The sequence below is a fragment of the Halyomorpha halys genome, unplaced genomic scaffold (genome assembly GCF_000696795.3).
Source record: "Halyomorpha halys isolate HHAL.00 unplaced genomic scaffold, Hhal_1.1 Scaffold1036.1, whole genome shotgun sequence".
NCBI classification, from domain to species: Eukaryota; Metazoa; Arthropoda; class Insecta; order Hemiptera; family Pentatomidae; genus Halyomorpha; species Halyomorpha halys.
The window spans coordinates 473536-484689 of NW_027109566.1; the positions used below are offsets into that span (position 1 = coordinate 473536).

Below are 11154 nucleotides of genomic sequence, written 5' to 3' on the forward strand. Positions count from 1 at the left end.
TCTTAAAAGAAAATAAGGAGTTGAATTAAAAAAGTGTTGGAAAATAGTTTATATTATTTGATAACAAAAATTGTTTACATTAATAAATTTAAAAACAATTCTATTCATTTGTTAACTTAATTTACATTCTATAATTAAATACTACATTGTACTTAATGAGCATTTGTTTTTTTTCTCTGCATCACTTTTACAGACAGTCATTTTTTTATTTTTTTTTGCAGCTCAACTCTTTCGTTGAGGGCCTACGCAGCCCCTGTGAGTGAATGTCATGAATCATTTCTTTGGCCTGCTGCAAAATAAATATTGACTCTCGACCTTATGCCCCAATATGCTCAGGTATCAAATCCTCTAAATATAGTCATATGATGTATCATCTTCACTGAGATCTGGTTCTATCTATAAAACAAAATAATATCCATTAAGAACAATTCTACATTATGGTATAAATTAATCATCATATAATACAGTACTGGATTATTAAGTAAGACCAAGATTGCTATGGTAATGAAGAACCATAGTGGAAGCACACATCTTAAGTGGTATCATAAAATGGAAAATCAAAATTTCTTGAAATGATGTGTTTTTATTCTTCTTCAATCTTTCAATCTAAATGGCTAAGTCTGGGATCGACAAAATAATGTCAGCACTACTCTTGAGATCCCCCTAGCCTCCGTATAACTAGTACAGCAAGTTGGTAGGTTTCCGTTACTCATACGTTAGAATGCATGTTTGGAGAATATGTTCTGTGGTTTGTTCATCTCTTTCATATTCGGTCAGGACAATTTAAATTTTTTTGTGCATGTGAGAATTAAATAGATTATGAACAGTTCTGAAGTGGAAAAATAAAGACTAGTTTTTCACTTTGAAACTGGTAATATGGATCTAAGGGTTTGTGATCTGGGTGTTGATTGTTCCACCTCTACCAAATTGCTGTTTTTTTAATTGTTCTAATTTTCTGTAATTGAATTATTGAGGCGATCTGAGGCAATTCATTTATATTTGCTGAATGATCTTGATAATTATAAGATCAGCAGTTTTAATGATCTCGAGTCATCTTGAAAATTCCTGATTATATTTCAATCAAGTTATACATCATTATAAGGAATTAAAAATTGGGATGATCAAATTATTTAGAAAGAAAAAGATTATAGTACTTTCTCGAAAGTCTGAAATTTGTAAATCCAATTACCTCATATCTAAGGGAACAATATTTTGACCCATCATAGGGGAGAAACCAAAGAGGCAGAAGGGAGATAGTTATTTTCCTGAGACAACACGTAATTTAATTACCATAAACAAACGCTTTGAGGATTGTTATGTTTTCCTAATTAAGAAATCAAATTTAGGTTAGCATTATTTTGATCTTATTTGGAACATAATGGGTCATAATGTTGAGCAAAGAAAATGTGCAGAGGCCCCAATATATGAAACCTCTCATCAAAAGCCATTTCGAAGAAAAACAGCAGATGGTAATGTTGAGTTCCCAAGGTCCTTCTGGGATGACCTGTAACTTTGGTGTCAAGTATAAAACAATATCAGCACAGTAGCCTTGGAGGGAAGCCACAAACATCAGATGAACGGATTTTTATTTATTTAATTTTATCATTATTAGAATCATTTAAAACAAATAATAAAATTTAATGCTTCATTTTAGCACTAGAGACCTCTAAAGAATCCAGGAAGCCATAAAATGTTACATAAAAATACTAAAACAAAATGATTAAGACAAGAACTTTATTTTTCTTAGTTATTATATTTACTTACAACTAGAACACAATTAAAAATAACGAGCACCTTGATTTTCACATCCGTATGTGGAGAAGTAGGATAACTCTCATCTTCTTGCTTGATGAGAGTTGTGTTATCAACATCTATCATGGAATCTAGATGTTCTTCATTCATAGAATCAGAATTTTCTTCCTATAATTAAAAAAAAAACTATTTGTTTTTACAAACAAGAATATAGTTTTAGGTTTCACCAAAGTAATTATTAACCTCTTTTAATTGACTGCATCCTGGCAAGAAATCCTTTGTATCATATTTTGATGTATCATCTTGATACATACCATCAGTTAAACCTGGTTCCACCTGTAAAATGATACATATAAAGTGTTGGAATAGATTTGCGAAACATTATCATTGTTGATATCCTGCATTGAACTATGCATTTAAAAAATCATACTTTAATTTCATCCTTAAAAAAACTTCATTTCACTTCTTGTCTAACTTAACAATTCTGCTTTAGAAAAACTTTACATACTTTGAAAATCAAAAATAAATGAAAATAAAAATTTATGGGTAATCATGAAGTGCATAATTCAAATGGTCAGGTTTTCTCACAAGTTCATTTGAAATGACTCATTATTACTAAAAAAAAAAAAAAAAATTATGCACCTTAATTGTGATTCCAATATTTTTAGAAGTTTCAAAATTCTCTTTTTCATCACAGTAAGTTGCATTATTGGGATCCTTTAGGGGGTCGGAATTATCTAATACCTTCTGTAAAAAACAAAACAAGAGAATCAATACATAATTTTATTTTTCAGATTGCTTCCAAACCATAAATGATATAAATTGTTAGAAACAGATCCAAATCTATTAGTTATAAATAAATTTAATATTATCATTTGACTTATTAAAAAAAGATATAATGTTTGCCTATATTTATAATCTTTCGATTATTGTCTAGGTGGCTTTGGTATTTTTTCTTTCTGCCGGCTTGTTAATTTCTTTCTGTAGTAGTACTTTCTCAAACCATTGATCACTTTTCTTGAGAGTTTTTGGTACCTGAGTGCTACTTGAGTACCTTGTGCCTCCATGGTGTGAAATTCAAAATTTTTGTTTTGTACACTAGTACCTAAATTATGACTGATATACATTTCCTGAGCACAAGTCTACTTGGTTTGTTTTAGTATACAGAACTTGACAGATGATTCAATTGGTATAATCATATAGAGGTAAAGAGGAGGTTGTTTACTGGTTTCTTTGTTTGTATTTAATAAGGATTTGATGATATTTCCACAAAACTACAGAAAAGCCCACCAATGAGAATCTCTATTCACCTTTTGTGCCATAACCATTTATTCTCTTAAAATGTTTAATCAAGGTCTGTATGAAATAAAACATACTTATTAAATGACTCATGGTAAAAAATAGACATTGAGGGCATACCACAGGCTCGCGAGGACGACCAAGATGTTGATTTCTTCGAAAATTCTTAAAGTAGATTGGAAGTTTGCGAGACAGCCTTCGATCTCTAGCCCTTTTCAAATTATCAATCCATTGTTTTTTTCTTTTTCTTTTCTTCTTTCGTTGTTCTTCTTGTAAGATTTGATATAAGCAGCAAGCAATAATTAAGTCCTCTTCATCTCGCTCCATGAAAACACTGAAGGTTAAATCTGGCGGCTACTAGGAAGTATATGTTTGTTTACCTGTCATTAGGCTTAGAGGAAGCAGTATGATCGAGATAATAAGCTTCCAGGAAAAGTGAAGTTAAAAAGATAGACCTTAGGATGAGCACCGGGGGCGTAGCTAAGGAATGGGAGCCAATCACCAGCTTCCTTACGTCATTTAACATTACGATTGTTGAATTACTCAGGAATTTCTCGAGAACTGTTTAATAGATTTTTATTGTCGATGACTAAATTAATGAAAATAGTAATTACAATATAATTATATTCAGCGATTAAATTTTTTTTTAAAAATAATCACAAATGGAAAAAATTACTATTCCACTCAACGTATATCTGAGCACTGAGGAAGGAGGGAATTGTCAACTCCTCTCTTTTTGGCTTGATTTCTCTTTGAAAGAATACTTCTGATCTTGTTTGTTGCTGATACTTTCTGTCCCAAGGTCATTAGATTGTCGATCTATAGACCTTGTTTCTGTCCATATATTGTGTTCAGTGCTGCCGAAGCGGCTTTTTTTACACGATTTTTGAGTATTTTTCAGCTTATCGGATGATTGGGATCGTGGATTTCGAGTAAAATGGCTTTATGTTATATGTAGAGCCTTAGAGCAGAGTTGCACTAATCCTTGATCTGGTTTATTTATCTAATCATTGTACATTTTTTCTATTGTCGAAGTGGTTGTGCTTGATCTGACTCCAATTGACAAGTGAGGGACTCTATATCAGAAGGCCTCAAAAATGCATGCTGAAATAGATTAGGTAGCTGGTAAGGTGAACAGACAGGATGAGTCATAAGGGTCTCAGCCGTATGTCCTCCAAGAATTGATATTTCGCTCTACTGGGTACTCGTCTGTAGTCGCTAAGGAGGAATGCTAGTCCGGACTGGGTGCTTGCAACCGGTCCTAGGAGGAAGATGACTTTGTTCTATATGGTAATAGTCTGTCCGAACGAAGAGGGATGAAAGTCCTGTCTGAGTACTAGCAGCAGGTCCTTACAATAGGAGAGAAGTTAAATGTTAAAGGAGGAACGATTCAGAGAAGGCAGAGCAAAATAATAAACACATATTAAATTCCAAAACTAGTACAAGAGTGTACGAAACCATTATGTACATTATTATTCTCTGCATCTTAAGGTAGGGAATTCTGTGAAACGTCTATACGTACTGAGGCCTACTAATTTTCGCCTAGTCAAGTGTCTGTGCTATTGAATGCCATTGAGAGATGCTACATTATCATTTACGTCTCAGCTATTGTAATCTTTAATAATTCAAATGATACATTTATGTATATTAAAATAGTTTATATAGTTGTTACGCGTGTGAAATTAAAGTATATACAAAGAATAGAACAAATATTAATATACGGCTTTGCCTGACGTCAGTAATAATTCCCATGTTAGGTAGTAGGTTGTGTCATGTCAGGCCATAGAGGTTTTGGCGGCTTTAGTAGTTACACCCAAAGGCCAACCAAAAGGTAGTGGTGTCACTACACTATTACTAACAAGTTATTATTTCTCCTTAGATATTGAATTTCAAAACAGACTCCTTTTGGGGCCCAGGATAGATTTATTTTTAAGGCATGGAATGAATATAATTTTTGGGCCTTGGGTGGATTTGTTTTTGGAGCCCGGAGCTTACGTAATTTTAGGTTTTGGACAAATATTTAAGACCAATGTTTTCCTGTCTATCATTACATTTGATATGTTGCGACAGTTCACAATTAGGCTGTATACATGACAGTTAGTCCACCTACATAACTTATACTATTGACTATCAAGCCAGAGTTAGGGCAACAGTACAATGTATAGTTCAGTTATATGCCTTCACTGGTTCTCTAAGAACAGGCGAAATGGCGGGTATTTGTTGGGTAATGCAAATATGTTTTGGTTGGGAGAGTCGCAGCACTAATCTTGCTCTTGATATTTCCAAGATGCATCACGTTATAAATGCTACCTGATACAGATACTTTCTATCTAAGAGGAGTTCAATTTTTACCTTATACTAGTTTTCATATTTGATAAATTTCACCAATAATTTCTCTAATATTGTCTGCCAGGAAGAAGTTGGAAGTTTGTTGAAGAATGAAGGTTTGTCTGATAAAGCTACTACAAAAATGTGGAAAAGAATTGATAATGTTTTTAAAAAAGTATTTTATATACAACAATCTTAATATTTCATGTTAAGAGCTATTTATAAAATTACGTGTTATTTGAATATGATAGTTTAACAAAACATTACAAAGATAAGTAAATGTTATAGAAAGGGATCAGGAGACATTGGGAGGTGTCAGTAATTCCCAACATTTTCCAGTCCTTCTCTTGACTTTTACTTCTATCCTCAACTGCTAAAGAAGGAGAGTACATTAATTCTCCAGCAGTACAACATCCACTGAGTCCAGGCCTTTGTTTACTTTTCCAGTAGTAAATCATCATATCGCTGCTCGGGAAGTATAAGGATGTAACTGCGGAACTGACTTTATTGTGGTGGTAGGCCCAAAAATACATTTACAAAAAACATGTAATAATTGTATTTTTGAGCCTGCCAACACTATGGAGTTTAATTTCACCAAATTTGCAGTTGTGTCATTATACTTTCAGGAAAGAAATATTTTAAAAGAATAGCAAGATAAAATAAAACAATTGAAGACTCAGTCCACATCAATAATAAATTTAAAAAAATTGCAGAAGTAGTAAAATTATAATCATTAATATATTGTGATAGCGATACATTAAAGAAGTAAACAGTATATCATAGATTGCTTCTTGTAAAAGATTATATATTTGGACTATTCAAACCAAAGTTGGTAAAACAAAAAGAATAACAAAAATAAATACTTTATTTAATGATAACAATAAAATGAAATAACAAGTTTTATTCTCATATCAACATGAACAAAATAAATTCAGCTGCTGTCATTAAGAGAAGAAATAATATCATCCACAGCCTCAGAAAAATTATTTACTGTTTTATATGGAGCAGGATCGATTTTATTCTCATCATTATCACGATACTTCCCAGTTTTAACTAAATATCCTTTCATTCCTAGAGCCTGGGCACCGCCAACATCGTCTCTAACATCCTATTATCACAAAATATCAAGCAGTCAAAAATTAATTTGGTAAAATTATAATTTTAGACAAATTTAAAATAGTAGTAACTGATACAATAACAATTTTTATTAAATTATGATATATATTCAATTAGACGTGTTAACCAACAATTTTGAAATATAATAAAGTTAATTAAATATTAATCTACAGATTAATTAATACTACAGATTAGTAATACTAAAACAACAATAATAAAAAATTACTAAATGTTGTATTTATAGTTGTACCAGTTTAGTTAAGTAAAGCATAAACTGTGGATCATAGAATAAAAATCATTATATTTTTAATTTTAGTGATAGTGTTCTTCAAGATACATACCTAATATAAAATTTAATAAGTGTATTAAGCCTTAATCATACTCAAACTAGAACATTGACATAAGTAATACAAAAATTTCAGAAAATGTACGTTTTAAAATCCACATTGATTGAATTTAGAAGTAAATAGGATAAACTCTAAGAAACAGATTTAAATATTGCCCTTACATCACCAATCATAACAGCTTCTGTTGGTTTAACTTTGTCAAGGGCGGCACAGAAAAAATTTGATGCAGGTTTGCCAACGATAGACGCCTCTGTTCCTGATGCATATTCCAATGCTTTTACGAAAGGGCCTGGGCCAAGTGAGAGTCCATCTGGACTCTTGTAGTACCGGGCAGCATGGATTGCGATTAGTTTAGCCCCATTTAGAAGTAGTCTAGAAAGAAATTTATTATAAACTTTAGTTTTTTGAATAATTTTTTTCACAGCCTTCTGAATACTGGTTAATCAAATATCACTTATTGCCTCTAAAAGAACATCATCAGGCCTAGAGCCAGAAAATAAAATGTTAGCAAATAATATAAAAGTAAATCTTCATTTTGGTTACCTTATCATCAAAGTTGACCCCTGATTCCGGGGGTATGCTAATTATTTTTTTAGTTAGAAATCAATCAGATTCTATTCCTCTAGGACTATATTATGGACGAGGTACTTGACTTCAAAACATTGAAAAAGGTGGGAAGATAATTAATAAAGGAAATTAAAATTGGAAGTAATAATTCACTACCTAACTTTTATGTATCTATAAATGAATTAACCATACTTATAAAGTTATATATAGTGGTTTCAAGAATTAACCATGACCCTCTTCATCTACCGCTAACATCCAAAAAGGAAAAAAAAAACTACAAGATGATTTGAGACGAGCTATTGCTGCCATAAAAGACATTTGAAGATTTATGGATTGCTGACAATATAAGTTAATAAATAAAAACAACAAGCGGCCTCCAGTTGCTGAATTACAGGCAATTACCACAACTTGATGCACAGATAAAGCCTATTGGGTTCTGATAGAATCCAGAAGGTTAGTGACAAGGGAAATGCAGGAATCCAATTCTAATGTTAGTAAAAATTCGTTATCTTCAAGAAAGCTATTTCGGAAACTTTTTCATCACTTTAATCAGAAAAACTGGTTATTTTAAAACTGTTAAAAATATAGTTAATAATTTTCTTGATTTTAATGTCTTAAACTGCAATATTTTTAGTCATAGCAACTAGTTTACTTATCAGAAAAGCAGTTACTTGTTGTAAGCAGTTTCATAACAGTGAAGTAACCACATATCACTAACTGAATATTTACTAAGTTGCCATTAGCAGTTTCTGAGTTTTTACACTCAGAGAAATTGAAATACTTTGCAATAAGTCTGATATAAAATAGGACAGTGTTATCTAATAGTGAATAGATAATGTACCAGTTAAGTTTAAATTGAGCAAAGTACCAACTGAACTTGATATAAATTTGTGGAAAGATGAGTAAAAACAAGTGATATTCAGCGTTTTAAGAAAAAATGAAGTAAAAATTTATTTATTTTTTAAATAATATTATTGAGATAAAATGAAGATGGGGTGGGGGCAGTAAAAAGAACTTAACTAGTAATTAAACTATTTATTGTATTCAGCCAGGAATTCCATTCTTCCCTATTTCTATCTAGGTTCCTCGCCTGTCGGGGGTCCTTCCCCTTTAACCTACAGAGTCGCTCAGTGTAGTTGAGATAAGACATCCTAGGGCAGCCCCTAGGTCTTCTGCCATATGGGACATATTCCATGGTCTTTAGAGGATCTCTGAACTCTCAGCGGAGCCTGGCCACTACGGAGCATGTTTTTTTAATATTTAGAGTGCTACCAATGGGTAGCTTCTCTACACGCCTGTATCACTACATTTAAACTGAGATAAAATTTTTATATTAGAAAAATAAATCAACAGATTTCTTACTCCTATGCCATTACCATCCCCAGTAACAAAAAGGTTACCAGAACAGTATCAATTCTTTTAATCAACATTTTTCTGGGAACCTTCAACAATTTTATTCTATTAAAATAAAAGGACATTTCTTCTCCAATTTTTAATATATAACAAATTAAAACCATTATTTACCTGAATGCTTTGGTTAAATTATTCCAGTTAAATTTATCTGGTGCCAAACCAATCACCACAGCATTGATATTATCTTCAGATTTAAAACCTAAAATCAAAGAAGAGATTTTCAACAGGTTAGATGGGAAAATATTTTGGACATTACATGAAGAAGAACCCTTCTGAAAGAAATATTGAAAAACAAGAAAATAATATAGACAACTCTACAGAGAAACAATAATAAAACTTACTAATTGAAAAATATTATAAGAATTATTTTCCATATAATAAAGCAATATATCAATATTTTAGGAACAAAACAATAAGAAAAAGTTCATTTTAAGGCAAGTTTAAGAAAATTCAGGAACATAAAAGAATACTATTTTATGACAAATTTGGAATAATCATTAATAAAATTGGTTATCATAAACAAAGGGATACTCCAACCTGAGGAATAGGCATATACGCACTTATATACTCTGTTTAAACAGCTGACGATTGTTGTCAGTTATAACACAGTAATAATAATTGTGGAAGGATAACTCGGAAATCAGAGTGAGGCCAGATGAAGGGGGAAAAGGAGAGAGGTGACTGTGAAGATATGGATAGAAAAATTGTAGTTTATCACTCACAAATGTATATTTTTTTATTCTAATACAATAAATGAATTTGTATGATAAATGTTCAAACTTAAACAAAAATTAGGAACTTCTACTAAACATTTTTTCTTTATATATATATAATTGACCGTATAATTTAAAATATGAAGTAGATGGGTTGCGGTCAAAAAAGAACAATATAGTTTTCAACTATAGTTGAAATAGTAATAACAAAATAGTTTTCAACTATATAAAATAGTATACATCTATTTTGTTATTTTTTGATCACAACCCTCTAAAAAGAAAGGATTCTTCCTGCAGCTGCCGATGTACTGGATAAAATTCACAATAGCAACCTAGTTAAAACCTAAGAACTTAAAGATATTGTTATTTAAGTGACTTTAGCCGTTAATTAGAGAAACTATTCAGTTTCAATGGCAGCTAATATTGTGTGGTACTAATTCAAAATTGACATCTTCATGGGGGATTGGTTATGTAGGCATTTTATATCTCTTTGGAGCAAGTGGAAGTCAACAACTTTGATCTAATCAAAGCAGCATAATAATAAGTTAGAATCCAAAATAATAGAACATTGGATAAAAGCTAGAACATGCCAAACTGCCAGTTGCAGTGACATTTTATACTGTTGCAAGTAGCTGGACTGACAGGAAATTACAAACCTTAGAAATAGAATAATTACCTTCAAAATCTTCCATAGCAGCATCATCCAGAAAATACATAGGTCTCAGCGACTCTTTCTTTACCAAGTCCCTTGCTGCCCATAAGGAAGTGAATATTTCATCTTGTTTAATATCGAAGCCTAATTTAGTTAATCTTTCATGAAGTATTCTCCGGGATTCTTTGGTGGTATTTGTTACAAATTTAATTTTGAGATTGGTAGACCTTAATCTAAAATAACCATAACATATAAGGATGAATAGTGTGTTGCAAAGTTGATGATGGATCAAAGGAATAAAATTACCTGTTTAAAGCTTCGATTGCGTTCGGAGTCACTTCATTTTCTATATGTAAGGTTCCACTTAAATCAATAAGAACTGATTTAAGATTGCTTCTAAACGCCATATTTACTACCGGTTATATGGGTGTAATTTATTTGTTATTCTATTTTCTTGTTGCTTTTAACCATTCCTTGATAAGCGCCTTTTATTTTAAATGAAATGAACGATGTCACATTTATAGTGACCAAGACTGAAATGTTGATTTACAATAACTGTAATTATAACTATTCAATGGGCGAGTAACTATAGTTTATTATGGGTCAATCAGATTTTGAAGCTAACCATTGACTGAAATAATACCATACCGATGTTACATTATAATTGGTAATTACTAAGTCTTTATTTGTTACGTTATTTTGAAAGAAATCTACTACTCTATTAATTATTCTTAAACATTCGCTAAGGAATCACTCAAAAATTGTGACAAAGCACATTTCATTTGCTTATGGTACAATATATTTGACCTAACGTAATATTTCAACTCAAACATGTTTTGAAGTTAGTACAAATAATTCAACATTCATGATTAGTGAATAATCATTCGTGAATAACCGTTCATTTCCTTTGCCAGGTTCTTCCAAAATTTTCTGTCATTGTGTACACAGTATCTCCTTCGTAGTTAAG

The 11154-nt window shown here is 31.4% G+C and overlaps 2 protein-coding genes across 2 annotated transcripts; both read right to left on the reverse strand.

Moving 5' to 3' along the window:
- Positions 1 to 36: 36 nt before the first annotated feature.
- Positions 37 to 3511, reverse strand: LOC106687996 (uncharacterized). The gene is made up of 5 exons (XM_014432246.3): positions 3172 to 3511; positions 2395 to 2499; positions 1996 to 2088; positions 1795 to 1920; positions 37 to 396 (listed from the first exon to the last, which is right to left on the reverse strand). Exons 1-5 carry the CDS (start codon positions 3376 to 3378, stop codon positions 349 to 351), a joined length of 579 nt encoding a protein of 192 aa, XP_014287732.1. The 5' UTR covers positions 3379 to 3511; the 3' UTR covers positions 37 to 348.
- Positions 3512 to 6226: 2715 nt separating this feature from the next.
- Positions 6227 to 10890, reverse strand: LOC106687997 (haloacid dehalogenase-like hydrolase domain-containing protein 2). The gene is made up of 5 exons (XM_014432247.3): positions 10494 to 10890; positions 10212 to 10420; positions 8934 to 9021; positions 7004 to 7214; positions 6227 to 6487 (listed from the first exon to the last, which is right to left on the reverse strand). Exons 1-5 carry the CDS (start codon positions 10592 to 10594, stop codon positions 6311 to 6313), a joined length of 786 nt encoding a protein of 261 aa, XP_014287733.1. The 5' UTR covers positions 10595 to 10890; the 3' UTR covers positions 6227 to 6310.
- Between the last annotated feature and the right edge of the window lie 264 nt (positions 10891 to 11154).